The sequence below is a fragment of the Anser brachyrhynchus genome (genome assembly GCF_964034855.1).
Source record: "Anser brachyrhynchus genome assembly, chromosome: 16".
Lineage (NCBI taxonomy): Eukaryota > Metazoa > Chordata > Aves > Anseriformes > Anatidae > Anser > Anser brachyrhynchus.
Window position 1 is genome coordinate 2,305,627 of NC_137734.1, and position 18,557 is coordinate 2,324,183.

An 18,557-nucleotide genomic window follows, 5' to 3' on the forward strand; every position below is an offset into this window, starting at 1 on the left:
GGTGTTGACGGCTCAGATGGCCACGGCAGCTCCGGGCTGGGCGGAGGGCTGGGAGCAGCGGCTGGAGGGTGCTGAGCTGGCGGGGAGAGCCTGGCCCCGTCCCCTTCTCTGCACCTCGGGACCAAAGGCACGGGAAGTGATGCGAAACGTAGCTGGCACCTTGGTCTACGTTTACCCTGACAGCTCCAGGGCTCGTTCTTAGCCTTCTACTTAGGGAAATGTTTCCCTTCAGATAAGTAGTCAGGCCATAATGTCCCATGTAAGTGCTATAGAAACATCTTTTATTATTATTACTTGATGTCCTCACCCCCGTTCTCCTTTCCTCTGTCCCTTTTTTAGTTTCTTTCCCACATTATGTTTCATTTTTTATCATCTGCCTGGCCATCTGTGCCTCCCCGCTTCCCTTCCTTGGAGCTTCTCTGAAGGAAAATAATATTTGGCAGCTCTTGGATTTTGTGTCCAAGCCCTGTACCTTTCCTGCGGATCCAGGCTGGACACAGTGTTTCAGGCAGGATTTTGAGCAGAGTCTCCAACACACATGTTTTACCCGTGAAACCTAGAAAAGCCCCCTAAACATCTCTGCTGGCCTCAGAACAATTTTATAACAAATGCATGAAGGTGACTTTCACAGTCGTCGGTGCCGGGCGCTACCTTGGGCAGTGTGTCACCGCGGGATCGAATTATCCCAGCCTTTCAACATGCTCATCCTTGCAAGAGCACTGTGGGATGTGGTTGTTTCTTAATATCTTGTGGATAAAGAACAGACACAGGCTAGGGGTAGGTATTTCCCTTGGTATTTGTTGTGCGTTCTCCTAAAAGCTGCTTGGTGGCAGAGCAGCTCTGAAGTCGCTCAGCTGGTGTCCTGCATGCTCAGCAAGTTATCCGTGATCCTTATCCGTTTCTGAAAGCCCGTCTCAGGTTTCCTTCAGTGCCTGTTAGCCTTCTGCCTGCTTTCGCTTAGAGATCACCCAAATAACAGGCACATCGAGGAAGCATGGGAGCCTGTTGTGGCAGTGCTCAGGGAGCCCGGAGCTGCCCTGGGCTCTTCTGCAGGCTGTTAGCACCCGCGATGGATGCGCATCCTCAGCTCCCTCCTGCTGGGGGATGCACTCCTTCCGCTCGCCTTGCTGCTGGAAGATGAATGGTGGGAGGCTTGGAGAACAGGCAGTAAATTATTCACTGCTCAATGCCACGGGGAGCCGCAATTAAGGATTGAAGGGGAAGGCTGGTGGCGGCGGCACCCAAAGCAACCCTGGCTTGCCAAGGTGAGCTGTGACCGTGGGGAGCTGGAGTCTGGGGGCGAGCATTTTTCATCTCATTACCACAAACAGGAGGGGAAGACCCCCAACACAGCTCCTCGCTGCTGCAGCAGGGCTGGCGCCTGCCCCTTGGATGTGTTTGAAGTTGTGTAAGAGGAAGGGAGAGTGCCAAGCGTCAGCTTGTATAGTGCGTGCTTCCCAGGGCTTTCCCCTGCTCTCCAGCTGTACCTCGGGTATCCTCATTTTGCATCTTCTCTGCAAATTGCTGCAGTGACCCACTCCCAAAAGCTGGTGGTGCCTGGATTTGTCATGGAAAATTGCACCAGGAACAGGGACCTGCTCGGCTCCCAGCGATGCCCAGCGGCGGGTCCCATCCGCTGCCTTGGATGTGGAAAATTTCTAGGAAAGAATAAAAAACTAACTTTATCTCTGGAAAGGGAAGAAAAGAAGGTGTGAGGGTAGAGCACGTGGTGAGGCTTTGTCAGCTGCCACAGGCACCGCAAGGCTCCTGGGCTGCTGCTGGTGGCCCCCATGGGCAACCTGGGGGCTGCAGTCACTGCTGCTGTTGGGTTTTCCATTGAAGGACCAAGCTGAGCAGCATTGTGCAGAGCCTGCAGCAGCCTGAGGGCACCCATGGGTGCTCCTGCAGCTTGGCTGCTGCATGGGAGCCTGTTGAGTCTCTGAACCATCTTTTACCCCAAATGCAAAGTCTTCATGGTCAGGTCTCGTGGCCCTGGAGTGCCACCAAGGGGTCCTGCTCAGGGCATGGAGACTGCAGGCAGGGTTTAAGTGCCCATTTAAATAAAGCAGGAAATAAAAATGTCATTTTCACCTCTGGCTGATGCTGCCAAAGGAGTGCCGGGCTGGCTTTGTCTCCTGACCCCGTGTTCCTCTTCCCCTCCCTAGAAAATGAGTTTCGGGGCGAGCTGCTGAACCAGAGGTGGACCTGCGGAGAGAAGATCAGCAGCTGCGAGGGAGCCGCCAGCCTGCACGGCACACGCATCAAGGTGAGCGGAGAGCCCTTCCTCCTCCACGAGCATCCTCTTCCTCGGTGCGGCGACAGCAGGACAGGGCCCCACGGTGCCACAGCCCTCGGGGACCAGCTGGGCCAGGGGGACGGAGCCTTTCCGGCACCCAAACCGCGGGCAGGAACTGGGCGGCTCTGTCTCCTTGTTAAAACCGAGCCTCCTGCACGGTGCGTGCAGGCAGAGAGGCTTCCAGCTGGCAAGATTTGGCTTCGGGGCCAGATATTTCAATCCTTCCCTTCCTCTCTGGTCCCATCCTTCAAGGACAGCTCAGGATATTTAGCTCGGTCCCAGGCCTGTTAAAAGAGGCCCTTTCTGTGAGGGGCCGGCTGGTCGGAAGAAGCCCCTCGCGGGCCAGGTGAAGCCGTGGCGCGCGCGGAGGGGACAAGCGAGGCATTCATCCTGCCCATCCACAGAGCTGCCCATTTACTGCTGCAGCTGGGGCTGCTGAAAGGGGTCCAGCCCGCGCCGTCAGAGCCTCTGCCAGCAGATGAGGAAGCTTTAATTAAGCACAGAACGGGGCTGCTCGTTACACAAGTGATGATGCTTCCCGCCTGGTTTTGGACTCTTGGTAACGAGGCACGGGCTGGGACAGACGGACGGACCCCCAGGGCAGTGGAGGGAGCCCTCCTTGGGTGACTGATGTTAGGCATACATCCTCGGTCCCCAAATAAATGGGGCCCCAGGAAAAGTCCAAATCAGCAAATATCCACCCTTAGAAGCATCCTTCTTGGCTAACAAGCTGTCAGCTGCGTGCAGGTGTCGCCAGGAAAGCTCACACCTTCTTAGAAAGCAGCGTAAGCAGTTGTTGCTATATTTAAAAGCGGCTCAATTAAGGCTTTTCTATTGAACCTGCCAAATAAGCACTTAGATTAGATTTAATAAGATTGTTGTATGTTAATAAAGCGATGATTACAAAAGGTAACGTGCCTAGTACCTGGTGCTCATCTAGTGCTCTGCCTCTGCCAAGCACGTTGCTAGTATTAACCATTTCTCTCCACCCTCCCCTCTGCCCAGCTGTGCTTTAACACAGGGAACCTGGTCTGGGGCCAGGAGGAGCTAGGAGGGAGCATCCAAAGTGGGAGCAGGATTTGGGGTGGTCCTGCAAAGCCAGGTTGTGCTGAGAGCACCAAATAAACATGGACTACGTTTATATGTAGCTTTCCATGGTAGTTACGGCTTGTAACCTACAGGATGCGCAGCTTGAAAGGACGATGGGGTGTGGGGCATGCTTACTTATTTATTTTTGTCCCTAAAGGAGTCTGGGTGCAGGATAAAATTTCCCTTGACAGGTCTGAAATGAGATCTCTGAGGAGCAGCAGGGAGAGGTGCTCCCTGCATGCATCCAGCTGCATCCGTCTGCCCGGACGCTCCTGCCTGTGCTTGTCCTGGCCCCAGCAGCTGGCAGAGAAATGAGCCTTTTTCTCCCAAATCTCCATTCCCCTGTGCCTTGGAGAGGTCCGTGGCCCAGCGAAGGCTGGCAGCTGCTAGGACAGGTAGGGCTGGTGGTGACGGGGCCACCAGAGCCCCTCTTTGGAGATGTGCTCTCATAGTCTCGCTTCAGCAACTGCCTCAGCTCGTGCCACTTGAGGATAATCTTATGAAAATGGCAGCTTATTACCGAGCTTGAAAACAATGGGATTGAGGAGCTGCAATTTTTTTTCCTCCCTCACCCCTCCTCTTTTGGCATGAGAGCTGTTTGCACATACCGAGCCACTTAGGTCTCTGTGCGCGTGAAATGGCGTTTGGATTGCACGTTGTAGCACTTCCAAACAGTCAAGGGGAAAGTAGATGTCAACTTAAACTGCTGCACGTGAAATCACCCCAGCCTTGAATGCTGGTGCTGCAGAGGCACACGGTGCAACTGTGGCTGTGCCAGACGTGATGCTCAGAGCATCTTTTCTGGTCCGCTTCACTCGTGCGGAGGATGCCTCTGCTACAGAGCATTAGTGCTCTGTAAATGTTTAATTTTCTGCGTTGTTGTTGTTTTTTTTTTTTTGGGGGGGGGGGGTGGGGATAGGACCCCTTGTTGCAAATGAAAACTGACAGCGCAGCTGAAGGAGGCTGGTTGTGACAAAGCTACAGGTTTTAATTTGGGGGAGAGGGCGGAGGTACAAGCTGTGGTTTTGCAATTAAAGATGTCAAGGCGAAATCCTCCCCCGACTCGGGGCACAGGGTGTCCTTTCTCGGCAGCAGCGAGAGAGCAAAAGGCAGCCGGTAGCTTGTACAGCTGAGGACGGGGCTCTCCATAGGTGGAACGTCAGAAGGATTTAAATCGAGCAGCAGGAGAGACCCTAAAGGAGGAGCGGGGAAAAACAAACAGCCCCAGAGTGTGGTTATAAAATAGTGCCTGGGAGCTACGGGGCTGGCGCGGAGGCTTTCAGCCACTTTCAGCCCTTTTTAAAAGAAGAGCGAGAGTCTTGAGCAAAGAGTACTTCTTCCTCCATCCCCTCTTTATTTATTCTTTAACAACTAATAGCTAGAGAAGGTGCAGTGTGACGGAGCCCTCCGCATTTCCCGCAGTGAGCGGTGGTGCCCTGGCACTTGGCAGAGGGGGATGTGGAGATCCAGAGCCAGGTCTGCCACCCGCACGCAGCCTGCAGCAGCCAAGGCGGGGCTACCTTGTGGGGTAAGAAATAAAACTTTAAAAAATCAGGCCAGGCCATTCAACCCCATTTTTGCTGCCTGGCTTGGGTTGGCTCCATAGCCCTCCACACCGGCATCCAGCTGGACCCTGGGGCTAGCTAGGGCTGGTGAGGCAGCCCCTAGGTCCAGAGGGAGCTGGGGGACCACAGTGTAAATTAATCAGAATGTTAATTGTCCCTGGTGAGAGCCTGAAGGAGTCTGACTGCTGGGATAAGGTTGTTGTTGGTGGAGTTTCCCACATGCCATCCTTCTCCCTTCCCTTAACTCATCCCGGCTTTGAACCCAGCCCCGAAACGGGGCAGTGAGAACTGGGCTGTCCTCCCACCCTGCATGGCCCGAGAGGAAAAAGCCAAGAACAAAACCACCGTTCAACCGTTCTGTAAAACATCATTTCTTCTGGCATTTTCCTCCTCCTCCCCTACCTGCTGAGCAAGCCTCGGTTTTGTTTTTTAATTGAGCAGAAGCTGTCCGCGTGTCCCTCGGATGCAGCTTCGTGCAAAACGTTTTTTGCAACATCCGCAAATAGGCGCTGATGGAAGTTCTGCTGCTTCCAGAGCAAAATAAATATTCCTGCTGAATCCTCACCTCTCTTTGGCCAGCTGAAGGCTTTTTCAGCGTGTTTATTTTCTCTGAGCTCCGCGCTGCTCTTGAATACATATAAAGTATTACTGCTGACCGTGGGGAATTTCAGCATGGCCCTTAATGGGGGATTTGCATAGAGCTGTCGAAGCCCCGGCGCACCTGGGTGTCTGGGCGCGGGAGGCTCCAGTGGTTTTATGTTAACGCCTCGGTCTGCCTTCAGAAAATAAATGTGTATTAAGATAAGAAAGGGGATGAAAATATCAACCGTGTAGGTACTCTGCGAACTTAAACTTCAGATCCATTCCATCGCTGTAGTTTTGGCAGCAGAGCAAGACAGCTACTGCACGAGGAGGCTTTTAAAATTCACCTGGTGCTCAGGTTAAACTGTCTTTCAAGCTTCTCTCTCTGAACCTCATTGATTTAGGTGTGCAGCATCAGGACACCATCGGTACTGTTTGTATTATGTCGGGAATTTCCTTAGTGCAGGGCAAACACGGTAAGAAATTGTTTCTGCATCAAAGCACCTTCAGAGAGAGAAAAGGGCAGGAGGGAAAAGAAGCCCCAGAGAGGAAGGGATGCTCTCCAGGTCACCCCACCTGGCAGTGACAGACCACAAAGCTGAATCCTGATGCGAGCATCCTGACCCGGTGCAGGGTCCGGTGTCTGCCTGGTTCCGTGCTGTTGGCTTGGGAAATCCTCTCGGTGTGCGAGAGAGCATCCAGCCACGAGGCGAGGAGGGGCTGCACAAACTCTGCCTTGTTCTAGCTGCACTAGCGTGCACCGGGGCCAGCACCCGGTGGCAATAATTTATTTTCAGGTTTCCTTACCAACTGTGTGCTTGTGTATGCAGGGTCTTTGTCATGAGCTGGATTTGGGGAGGAAGTTTGTACAGTGAAGAGGAAATCAGATTTTGCTGCTGTTGATTTAAGCTGAGAAAAGGTGACCGATGGTAGAAAACAGAGTCTGGCTGGGGAGCCCACGCCATCTCTCTGGTGTAATGGGACCTTCTCTGCAGGGGAAAAAAACAATATATATATATTTATAATTTTTTATAAAATTTTTTATTTTAATATATATATATATATATATATTTTTAAGCAGGCCATGTCATGCAGTAGTGCAGGCCAGGCAGCCTACCTGGCTTTTCCAGCCTGGGTGAGGCTGGTGCCCAGCTCAGGACCCTCCTGCCCCTTTTCCCACGCTGTCACCATGGACCCTGTGCTCTCGTTGCCCAGGGGAGACAATTCTGCCCTGAAAAGGTGTTGAAGGCAACGGGAGGAATTGCTCCATTGAGGTGTCACAGCGTAGAGAGGAGCCTGGTGTTAGCTCAGGAGTGATACCTAATTTTTTGAAGGCAAATGTTGCATGCGGTGGGATCTCTCCCATTTATAAGCAAACAGCTCCAGCCTGTCATCCAAGGGCAGGTTTAAGAAAACCGAACTTTAGCTCTGTGTTTCCCTCAGTCCCAGCCCTCCCTCTGGGCTGTTTTGAAGGCAGGCTGTGAAACCAGAGCCACGTCCATCAGCTCCGCTGGCCGGAGCCAGCACGTCACAGGCACTGCCCGCAGCCCACCCTGCTCTCGCTTTGAATAATTTATCCACAGGAAACCCGTATTGCCAAGGCACCAGCCGAAAGCGTGCCAGTTCCCTGGGAAAACTGTCAAAGGAAAAAAAAAAGAAAAAAAAGCCCTCTCTGAAATTCATTTTGGTAGAACGCAGGCTCCCAGCAATCAAACGTATCAGGCGCTTTGTCGGCGCGCGACGTTAGCTCGCTCGCTCAGCGCACGCCGGCTTTGAAAGGCTCATAAATGTAATGAAGTCCCTTTGACACCTGCTCCTCTCCACACTTTAAACGTAAGCCATTGGTCCGCAGGGAACCGGGGCTTTAAAAATAGGAATTATAGTAATTGTCTGCTGTGTTATTGGGAAGATTGTAATAAACGTGGAGCACAACACCGCGGTGCCACGAGCTGAATGCTGACAGGGTGCATAAATTGCTCCAGGTTTTGATATATTTTTTTTTACCTTTTCTTGAGTCTCCCTATCCAGCAAATCACAGAAATGAAGGTGTGTTAGTGCTTTGCTGCCGGAGGGAGGCAGTGGGAGGGAGAGATGTGCTGGGGAAACTTCAGCCCTTGCTTTGAAGGGTTTCCAGCTGCGGTGCCCCATCGGCTGGGACCTCCATCCCTGCTCCCTGCCTGCCAAGGATCCATCCAGAAAGAGTTTTGAGGTGCACGTGGGGGTCTGGAGGCACCCACTGTGTGTGCATTGTCCCCACCAGAAGCGGAGCAGCTCCCATGTGTGTCCTGTCCCATCCCACCTCCCTTGGGGTACCACAGCGTTTTCTTTTGTCTCCTCATTTGGGGGTGGCACAGGAGCTGGTCTCATCCATATGGGACCTGTAGAGGATGCTCCAAAGAGTACACGCCAAAGAGAATTTGTTTTTATTGCATCAAATTGCACTCAGAAATCCTTTTTCCCCCTTTTCTCTCTTTCCCAGGAGGAAATGTCCTGGAGCGTGATGCTCTACAATAAAACCTAAATCATCTTCCCAGTCTACTCCGATCCCATTCACCTCCCTGTTCACTCCCTGATCCTCCATACCCCATTGGTATTTGCTGCCGAACGCACCCGGTGACTCAGATTCTGTGACATTGGGATTTTCATCCCTGCTGTGGGGCTGCAAGAAGAGATTTGGGCTGTCCACATCAGAGCAGCTACAATCGCCTTAGGGCACGACAAGGGCAGGAGAAGAAATCGGCTCTCGGGCCCCTTCAGCAGCTTCCCTGACAAGTTCAGTGCAGTACCACTTCTGTTATCCTTCTCCCCTCACCTGGGCATCCCCTGCTTTTGCTGCCACTTCAGCCAGGGCTGATCTCAAAGCTCCCACCTACGCCACGGCGCGGGCACGGAGACTGCGCTGCAGCCACGCGCTGCTGCATTCAGCCCTCCGCTACCTTGTGGCACGCTGTGATGTTTAATTAATAGCGAGTGCTTTGAAGTCCATGGCGTTACTTATTCATGCCCATATTCCCCGCAGACCCTCCCGTTTGATGTCCATGTTGCAGAGGTTATTTAGATGCACCCTCTGTGTCAAATCTGAGCACAGCGGAGAGGTTGCTCTTTAGAGCACTACATGAGAAGTTGCCCTTCCCGGGCACAAGATCAGCTTGACCGAATATTCAGAGATTTCCGAAGGCTGAAATGTGCTGGCTGCTCCCTGAGTTGCTCCCAGTAGTTCTGAATCACCTGGTTTGGTGTAAATACAGGGAAATTTGGTCTGGCCTTAGCAAGGGACGCTGTCTGCCTCCATCAGCGCGGTTCCACCTGCGTGTTTGGCCCTCCGTGGCACCCCCAGCAGGGAGTCCGTGCTATGGCCTGGGATGGGGAAATTAACACAAGGTTGCTAAATCTGGGAATCTAAAAGAAGATTGTGCCTTCTGCCTTTCAAATGAATAACTTCGGGTTGAATGACAAAAGCAATGCAAGAATTGTCTGTCTCAGGTGTTTACCCAGAGCAACAGCCATGTGTGAGAATTGCCTTTAATGATAGTTTTCACGTTGTCTTTTAACCAACACCTTCTCTTTCCATCCCAGATGAGTTTAGAAAATGACGATAAGAGAGCACGCACGCGATCGAAGTCTATCAGAGGTGAGCAGCTGATCATCCTGCTGCGCGCGGAGGTGGTACCCGAGCTCCCTGCACTTCGCTTGTTCCAAAAGGGCTTTGATTTGTCGGGTCCAGGCTGGTGGCTCTTTAAATTACACTCACCGCCTCCCCTCCAGCCCCACTGAGATTTGTCCACGAGCCTGGAAAACTCCCAACTACAAATCTTTACAGTGCCTCGTAATATTTAACCCTCCCTCCCTGCTTCCCTCATCCTTGATGCCCAAGGAAAAAAAAAAAAAAAAGAAAAAAAAAAAGAAAAAGCCCTTTGCATGCTTTGCTTGATGGGGATCGCAATCGCTGTAGCTTCAGATCAGCTCCCGGGGCTTTCATCATGCACACTCTGCTAGTGGCTTTGAAGTTGTACATCTGAGAGCGCCTGGCAGAAGTGGTGCATGCTGCAGAAGCAAACAGGGCTGTCTCCCGGCAGGGACACGAGGACAAGTGACTTGTTAATGCAAAGCTTGATTGATATTTATTTTTCACCTTTAATAAATCGCTCAGTTCGCTCTTCACGTGCTTTCTCTCCGGGAGGAGGAGAGGCAGTCTGGTGCAGAGCACGGTGCATCACCTCGTGTGATGGGTGCAGGGCATCCTCGCAGTATTTATTCCTTCTTGTGGACATAGATTTGATTAATTGCGAAGGTGGCTGGCAGCGATGGATGGATGGGGCTTGCTGACATGAATAGCAAGGGCTATAGGGGTTGCAGATTCCCGCATGTGGTTGTGCTGGCCCACCTCACTTTGTGCTGGCCTGCCTTCCTCCTTGCATTTTTCAGCATCGTTTTTAAAACCAAAGGAAAAACCAGATGCTGCCAATTGTGCTGAATCAAGCTGGATTATGTGGGTTTTATTATCTTGCTGCACGTCCGTAAAAGTGCTCACTCAGGTTGCTAATGAGAGTGGCACGATTCTATTTATTTTCTCTCACCCTGCCTTCGCCACACTTGAATCTGGGTTTCTAGATGTGAAAAGGTAATTTATCGAATACACCGTGGGATTTGCCACTGCCTCCAGTTTGTTGAAGCTTGTGAGTCATCCCACGGGGAGCTGGATCCCAGGAAACCCAATTAGCTCAAACAAATTGAGCAAATGTGTTATGGTTTTTAGCTTGGACGAATTTAGCTTGTGTTGTATTTTTTTTTTCCCTTCCGATTATTTGGATTCCTTGCTGAATGGGAGGTTTTCAGCAATGATGCGATGTTGGTGTGTGTTGTTACTGTAAGCAGTGGGATGCCCTCTTAATCACGAGTGGGGAATAATCCCCGTCCCCCCACAAACTATTGTTCACCCTAAAAGCCAAGTGTCTGAGCATAGGCAGGGCTCTTACGTAGTCCAGTGGGACAAAGGAAGGAGAAAAAAATGTGCCTGTTGATGTTACAGAGGTAAACATGGCCATTGCGGCAAACCAGTAGCGAACTGTGCAATAAGTAATTAGGGGACATGTTTTAAAGGCAAACACAGAGAGGAAGGCATAAGAAAGCTCAGTCCTTACTTATAAGTGTTTGAATCCTATGCATATAAATCAGTATAGCTCTGCTGACTCTAAAGTTGTCATTTTGAGATGGAGGTACTCCCTGATGCTGCGAACATGCATTTACGGGCTTAAGGCTAAGAACACACGTGAGGATTTCCAAGGCAGGTGTATGATGGCACGCAGCAAACATTGACAAAGTGGGTTGTCCTTTCTTTCCCAAGTGGGATGCCTCCGGGGGCAGTAGGAATGGAGTAGCTGTAGGAGAGCATCGCCCAGGGAGGGGAGGTGCCCCGTGGGGGCTCAGCCCCTTAATGTGTTTTTGACCGTGTCTTTGTTTCCATTGCTGCCTCCTGCCCCTTCGGCCAGTGCCCACGGAGCTCATCGGCCAGGAGGTGAGGTAAGGACCCTGCTCCTCTTCCTCGGTGGTGGTGGGAGGGATGGAGACCCCAGGCTGGGGCTGGCTTGGGTGAAACCTCGCTGCTGCTGGCCCATCTGGGGACCAGGGAGCAAATGTGTGGGACTTACAGGGTGGAGATCTTGCTGGTTGGCTTATATTGGACCAAAGAACCTCTGTCCACCCTCTGTCCTGCCCAGTGTAAACCCCAGCAACGCCTGATGCCCCTATTTTATGGAGGTTGTTGTCTTTGATGATCTTGCAACTGAGCAGGATTTCTTTTCCGCGTAGGTCACATCCTCCCCTTGCCCCCAAACAAAGCCATGTCACATCACTCCTCGTGCCAGATGCTCCTCCTCTAGCCCTGCGTCCCCTGTCAAGCCACCGAGGTCTCGTTGTCACTCATTTAGCAGCGCTGGCATGCGAGCAGCAGCCGCCCAAAGAGCCGGAGCGAGCCTTTGCAGCCCTACAGAGCTTCTCATTATAAATAACAGCCTCCCCCACCTCTAAGCTGCCTTTAAACCTTGCGCGAGGGCTTATGCAAGAGGTAGGAGTCTTTAACCTGGACAGGCACTAATAGCAGGGGCTGCCTCTCCGATAGAAAGCCGTGCGTGTCAAAGAGTAATTGGACCTTAACCAACCCAATCTCAGCGCATTTCTGCTCCTCCGCTCCCCGATGGCTCTGGAGAGATGGAGGAGCGAGCGGCAGGCACGCCACTTCTCCAACTTTTATTGCTGAACACTTGAGTGGAGGTGGTAATTGGAGCAGGTGACATATATAAGGGGCAGGACGGAGCGCTCCACAAAGCCATCTCTGCAGCTGTCACCTAATTGCCTGATTAACTGGACGATTAATCGACTAATTGGAAGCAGGGCAACGTCTGCATGACAATAAGCGGCCCTTTTGTCAAGCAGATGAAGGCTTCGGGGAGAGGGGAGCAGGTCCGGCAGTGGCTGTGGCAGGGAAGGAGCGCGGCTTTCGCAGGCCCCAGAGGCCCTTTCTGCTTCTGGGACCCCAGCCAAAATGCGTGAAACCCCCTGGAGGAGAGCGGGGACAGAGGTGTGGGGATGGCAAAGCCTGGCCCGGAGCGTGGTGAGCATCACCTCTGCTTTGGGGGCTTTGTAAGGGTTTAAATCCACGCACCGGAGACATCCCAAATCGCCACCTGCTTTGGGAAACCCCGATGCTGAGCCGCTTGGCTTGTTCTCTTTTATTATTTACTGCAGGCTTCATTTCACCACATTAAAAATGAGGTGGGGGCAACGAGCTTTAATTGATTCAGGAAAGCTTATAAAAGCCTGTAACATCTTCATCAGAGCTGCTTTTGTTTCTTGCTGAATGAAGCCTTTTTCAGGCGAGTCACTGGCACCATAAACACCGCTCTGTCTTCTGCCTGCGCTCACTTAACGTGTGTCTGGGGCTGCTCGGCACAGAGCAGCCTCAGTCGTGACTGAGGACAATTAAAATTAAGTAGACTTGAAGATCAGCAGCAGAGGGAGCAGCGAAGGGGACAGCCCCTGATCATGCACGTTAGCGGGATGAGATGCTTTTATAGATGGTCCTGAGCGCTTTGCTAGGGATGGGTGTGTTGGTGGCAGGACCCCAGGGGTGGTGGGGCTGTTTCCAAATCCTCCAGAAAGGGTTCCTACCCAAAGGAAGCATTCCTACTGCCCTGACAATTCAGCAACCCATTCCTGTCCTGTTTTGGGGTTTAATTCTTTTATTTGAATGCAGCAGTCCAGCTTGTGCATGGTGTTGTGGGGAGCTAAGCCATTAAGAGCCCACCGGTGTGCTCCCATTCACCTTCTCCCGAGCTTTTTGCAGGGGCTGGGCTCTCTGCTGAGAGCAGAAACTCTGCATCCCTAAAGCCTGACTTGGCACTTGCTGCTATTTAATATCATCCCGTGTTTTTACTCCAAGACTAAAAGGCTGGCCGGATCCCCTCTGGGCTGGCAATGCCTTCTCCCTTTGCACTGTCATCAGGAGATTTCATTAGCGCTTCCAACTTCCCGGGCCGAGGGTGATACGGTGCTAAATGAGGTTATTAATCCTACACGACTCCAGAATCCCTCAGACGTCAGGCGAGTCACTTGGGCATCCTATAATCAATGCCGTAATCTGGTTTTGCCAGAAAATGTTTGCTTTAATGCTTTTTATCTGGAGCCCTTCTTGCTCTCGGAGCTGGGATTAATTACCCCTGCAGGGGAAGCGTGCGGCCCCGTGCTGAGGGATGCAGCACGCAGACGGTGTGGCTGCAGCCCCTGGCAAGGGCAGCAGCATCTGTGAGCGCTGCCCAGAGCTCCTGGGAAGTCTTTAATGAGTCCTCTTCTGCAGGGCAGCAGGAACAAGTGCAGGGATTTGGGATTTTTGTCACCTAAATGCCTTCCGTTCCCCCAAAAGCAAGCCTCCGAGGTGCTCTGGAGGATTCGCCTCCAGGTGACTTTCACCCACTGTGCTCTGGCTAAAAGCTGGACATCCTCACCCCGTTCCCTGCCTGCTCTTTTCATCAGGGCTCCCATTTCTTGGTGCCAGGAGCCCCAGTTCCCCAATACGCCATCACGTAAGTGGAAACCCATGTTTTCCTCCAGCACCAGCGAAAAAGAAAGCTGAAGAGTGGGGATGGGGGGAGGCAGAGTGTAGTAGTTGTCTGGTTTTTAAAAGCTTGCTCTTACACATGCAAATCTTTAATTAAACATACTCATAAAACTATAATGAACCGTTCATCTAATTAAATGGGGTGAGTCATTTCATTAATTTTTAGCAAACTGCAAAGCTGCTCTCCTGCCCTCCTCACTTGGAATTCAAAGGGACAAGCTGAAGCATTTGAGGGAAATTATCTTCCATTTTGCGGTTATTTTGTTCTTTGTGCACCGAACCTGTTTAACTGACCATAGTTTATACTCTTCTAATTAAAAAAGAATTCTCCGGGCCCTATTGCTGTTCTTGATGGTTGCTTGTTTCCTTCTCCAGCTGTCCTACCCCAGGCTGTAACGGCTCAGGACACATCCGTGGGAAGTATGCGAGGCACAGAAGGTAAGGCTGGGCCGGAGGTAATGGGGATGGAAACACGCAAGCAGGAAACCCAGAGACAGATGTTCCCTGGAGAAGCTGGTTCCTTGGAGGATGGTTCAGAGCAGGAGCCAAACACCCCAAATCCATCTCTTGCTCTCTCTCCATCGGTCCGTGGGGTCTTTCACCAGGCTGACAGCTGCCTTCACACCGACCCCAAACCAAGACAGCAGTGCCTGGCTCGGGTGCCTGGTGTCAGTGGGAGCTGTCAGCAGGAACAGATTGTGGTCTGCTCCGTGCCTTTATGGACATGGAGAGGAACGAGAGCCCGCTGGCTGCCTTGGGAGCCATGCCAGCAGTAACCAGTGGTTTTCAGATAAATTTAGTTACAGCGGTTGGTGGATGAGCTCCACAGGCTGGTTCTGTGTCCCCTGCCTGGTTTCATGGTGGCACTGGTGGCCAGCACCAGCAGTGGTGCTGGGAACCATTGGTCCTGCTGCTCCCTGGACACCAACTGTCCATGGGCAGACTGGTAGCATGAGTTGGGCAAGCTTGTGCTGACTTCTGCATAAAGCCAATATCAGGAGATGCACAAAGTCAAGATCTGAGAGCAGATCTGTCCAAAAAAAAATCAAAAAATGCTAAAAAGCTGGGGTACTATATGTGTTATTTTTTAGTATTTGTGTATTTATCCCAATTGCCTTTGCCTGCCTGGGTGAGATGCCGTAGACATGCCTTCTCACCGGGCAATGCCTCCTTGCTCCCACCCACAGCCTACAGAGCTGCCCTCTAGCAAAGAAGAGGAAACTTCAGGATGCGGAGGCCGAACACCTGGTGTCGAAGCGAAAATCCCACCCGCTCAAGCTGGCCTTGGACGAAGGCTACAACGTCGACAGCGACGGCAGCGAGGAGGCCGAGGCGAAGGAGTCTGGCTCCGATGAGTCGGAGGGGACGCTGGAGGAGGACGAGGCGGAGGCGGTGGAGCAGGAGGAGACCCGCAGCCCCGAGCCAGCAGAAGGTGCTTTGTCATTATTGATTGCCGAGCTGCGTTGTGGAGATGAATAAAGGGCAGTGAGTGTTAATAACCAGGAGTTATAGCTCCTCTGAATCGCGCGTTCCGCAATTATTGTGTTTGGTGGAAGCAGGGCAGCAGAGCTCTGGTTAAGCAGTGATGGGTTACAAGCAGACTGTCTCTGGAGTCTTCAAAGTGAGAGCTGCTCCATCAGGGATGCTCCCTGGGGAAAGACCCCTGGGAAGCACAAAGGAGCTGTGCGTGGTGGCGAGGGTGGCAGCCCGGGCTCCTCCATCGCCTCCCTGGTGCGGGATCTGGCCATCCATCCTCTTTCCAAGGTGACAGGCGGATGGGCTGGGTGTCTGTCCAGGGTCCTGGCACCGCCTGGTGCAGAGCCCCTGGTTTTGGGAGCAGGGGGAGCACGGGGCCAGCTGGCTGCTGATGGTAGGGGGCCAGGGAGCAGTGTGCATCTGAGCACCGCGAAAGCTTTCGTGAGGAAATCCCCTTTCTATCTGCCGTCCCCGAGTGCAATAAATTAGGCTGCTCCAGGGGTATAACAGCAAGGCTCTGGTTTCAATTAAGCTTAAGGAAGACAAAGAGATGTTTACAAGCTTATATCATTACTTTATTTTCCTTTTTTCCTCCCTTTTTTTCTCTCCTTTTTTCTTCCTCTCCTTTTTTCCTCTCCTATTTTTCCTTCTTTTTTCTCCTTCCCCCCCTTTTTTTTCCATCTTCTTTTTCTTCTTTTTTTTCCCTCTCTTTTTTCCTCTTCCTTTCCCTTTTTTCTTTCCCCTTTTCCTTTTCCCAATCCCCTCCCCCCCCCCCCCGCCTTCTCAGAGAGAAGCCCAGCAAAATCAACCCATTACGGACAAAAACCAGCAACAAGCACATCTGGGCCCAGCAAGGCCAACTATAGCAGCTATCAAGAAATAATCGCCAACTCTCTCCTAAACCTAGGCCAAATAGCGGAGGAAACCCTCGCCATCGAAGGGCAGCTGCCCGAAGCAGAGCTGCAGGTCTCCAAGCCGCCGTCCAACGTTGTGCACCTGGTCCACGAGGACGCAGGAGAGGAGATGGTGGAGGAGTGCGACAAGGAGATCATCATCCAGACGGAGGACGCGGAGGAAGTCATCGAGGTCACCAGCGAACGCAGCAGCAGCGAGTTGGGTCCAGAGCACCGGGACGACGCCAGCTGCGAGGAGGCCTGCAAACTGCCCAAGGCCATGCAGGCTGAAGGAGAGGAGGAGGAGGAGGATGAGGAGGAGGAGGATGAAGATGAGGAGGAGGAGGAGGAGGAAGAAGAGGAAGAGGAGGAGGAGGAGGAAGAGGAGGAGGAGGAGGAGGAAGAGATGGCTCCCGAAGTGATCTGTGAAGAAGCTCCTCACACTTCTCAGGACGCCCAGAAAAGCCACTGTGAAGGGCAGTTCAGCCCGAAGCCCGAATACTCGGTCATCGTGGAGGTCCGCTCGGACGACGACAAGGACGATGACGCCCGCTCCCAGAAGTCAGCCGTGACCGACGAGTCGGAGATGTACGACATGATGACGAGGGGGAACCTGGGGCTGCTGGAGCAAGCCATCGCGCTGAAGGCCGAGCAGGTGAAAATCGTGAGGGAACCCAGCCGGCTGCCGGGAGAGCACGTAAAGCACTTCCAGGTGGACGAGAAACAGAGCAAACCACTGGACAGCATCCGAAAGAGCTACTATGGCAAAGGTGGGGTATGGGGGTTAGCCTCCGTGGGTCTCCTCCCTTCCCACCCCCAGGGACAGAGCTTCTCCGCTCCAGGAAAAGTGGGCTGCTGGGGTGGGTTCATGTCCCGCAGTGGGAATTTAGCTACAAATCCATGCCCAGAGAAATGGGGACATCCTAGAGTTAAGCAGTGAATGCATAAAATGATGGTGGTCTCCGGGTCTCAGCAGGGGAGTTACTGGGTTAAAGAACTCTGTTGGCCTTGCAAATCTCAGCCTGGGCTGGAGGGCTGGTTTCAAAGCCAGATGGGTTTTGGAGCAAGGGCAGGCGTTGGGCATGGCCAGGCAAGGGGTGTTCAGTGTGCACTGCGAGCACTGCTGCTGGGCCGCCTGCTCGGCCTAGAGAGCAGCTCTGTGCTGCCAATTTGTTTCCAGTGCTACAGCTCCACTTTCATAAAAAAATCTCCAAACGCAAAGGTTTCTCCCTCATTAACTGGAAGAGTGGCGGGAGGCATCCGGGGCAATTTTGCAATGAAATGTTCCACACCTTTACACCTCTTCCCCTCCAAATCCGCTAACCTGCCTCCCACAACCCCTAGATCCCTCGAGACCCGAGAAGAGAGAAATCAAATGTCCGACGCCCGGCTGCGATGGGACTGGCCACGTCACGGGACTCTACCCTCACCATCGCAGCCTCTCTGGTTGTCCGCACAAAGACAGGATCCCCCCTGAGAGTGAGTACATGCTCGGGTGCCCAGCAGGATAGCACGGGTTGCTTAAATTAGTCCAGAGCCGCATTTCCTAGAGGGACTTTTACGTCTGATGGGTAGAGTCATCTCAAGGGTAATGGGCACTCCAAGGAGTCCCAAATGGTGTGAATTTTGTGACTGAGTCTCTAGCAGAAGTCTGATGTTAACCGCTGAGGTATGACGGTGTCTCTGGTGTGGTGTGGTGCTTTTCCAACTCATTCCAGGACGCTTCTGTCCACCAAGGTGGTACTGCTCTTCATGGGAAATGCTAAGGAGATTACAAGAAAGTCAGACCCTTCTTAAAGATTTTAGCACCATCCTGTGGAGGACGAGGTCCCTTCTCTGAAAATCAAAGGTGCTTTGAAAATGACTGCCCACCTCCAGAGACGTGTTGAGCAGTTCCCACCTTTACACCGAATTTCTTGTATTTTTCTCTATTTGGGAGATCATATTTGGAAGGAAGAGAAAGTGTTCTCTCCTGATGTCCAGCTGTGATGAGGGGGTTGCCATCCGGCAAAGGAGAGGAGGTGCTCAGGATGTATAAGGCAGCTGAGTATCCTCCTATGCTCTCGTCGCTGTAAAATTCATGAAGCACTACACTGAGATTCATCTCTTCTCCAGGAAATATTTATCAGCATCATAACAGATTTTTATACACATATACGTAGATAGAGTTTATTTCTACCTCTCTACCAGCATCCTAAATAGTTTTCCTTGTGCATATACATAAAAATCAATGTTGTATGTTTACGATAATGGCATAATAGACCAAAAAATAAAACCACCACACTTCTTTATCAGTAATTTCAAAGGTTGCAGACCTGCTATAAAGACAGACTTGCAGGAAACAAGGAGGAAGTACAGCTATCTCCGCACAAGTTCAAATGCAAGGAGAAATATTAATAAATAAATAACACAAGCTGTGTGCTTCAGAAAGGCTTGCAAATCAAATTATTTTCTTTACTTTTAAGGTCAGCACTGCAGGAAGCAATAATCCTGAAGATTAAAACTTAAAAAAAAAAAAATCAAACAAAGACTAGTCCTCAGGA

The 18,557-nt window shown here is 51.9% G+C and overlaps 1 protein-coding gene across 2 annotated transcripts in view; it reads left to right on the forward strand.

Annotated features, from left to right (window-relative positions):
- Nucleotides 1–18,557, forward strand: part of MYT1 (myelin transcription factor 1) — a 67,929-nt gene that overhangs the window by 19,237 nt on the left and 30,135 nt on the right. For both annotated transcript variants that reach the window (XM_080557997.1, XM_080557998.1), the window contains exons 2-8: nt 2,166–2,266; nt 9,109–9,163; nt 11,022–11,052; nt 14,021–14,083; nt 14,833–15,077; nt 15,909–16,784; nt 17,359–17,493. In XM_080557997.1, the coding sequence (XP_080414123.1) occupies nt 2,166–2,266; nt 9,109–9,163; nt 11,022–11,052; nt 14,021–14,083; nt 14,833–15,077; nt 15,909–16,784; nt 17,359–17,493 (1,506 nt within the window). The remainder of the gene's footprint in view (nt 1–2,165; nt 2,267–9,108; nt 9,164–11,021; nt 11,053–14,020; nt 14,084–14,832; nt 15,078–15,908; nt 16,785–17,358; nt 17,494–18,557) is intronic.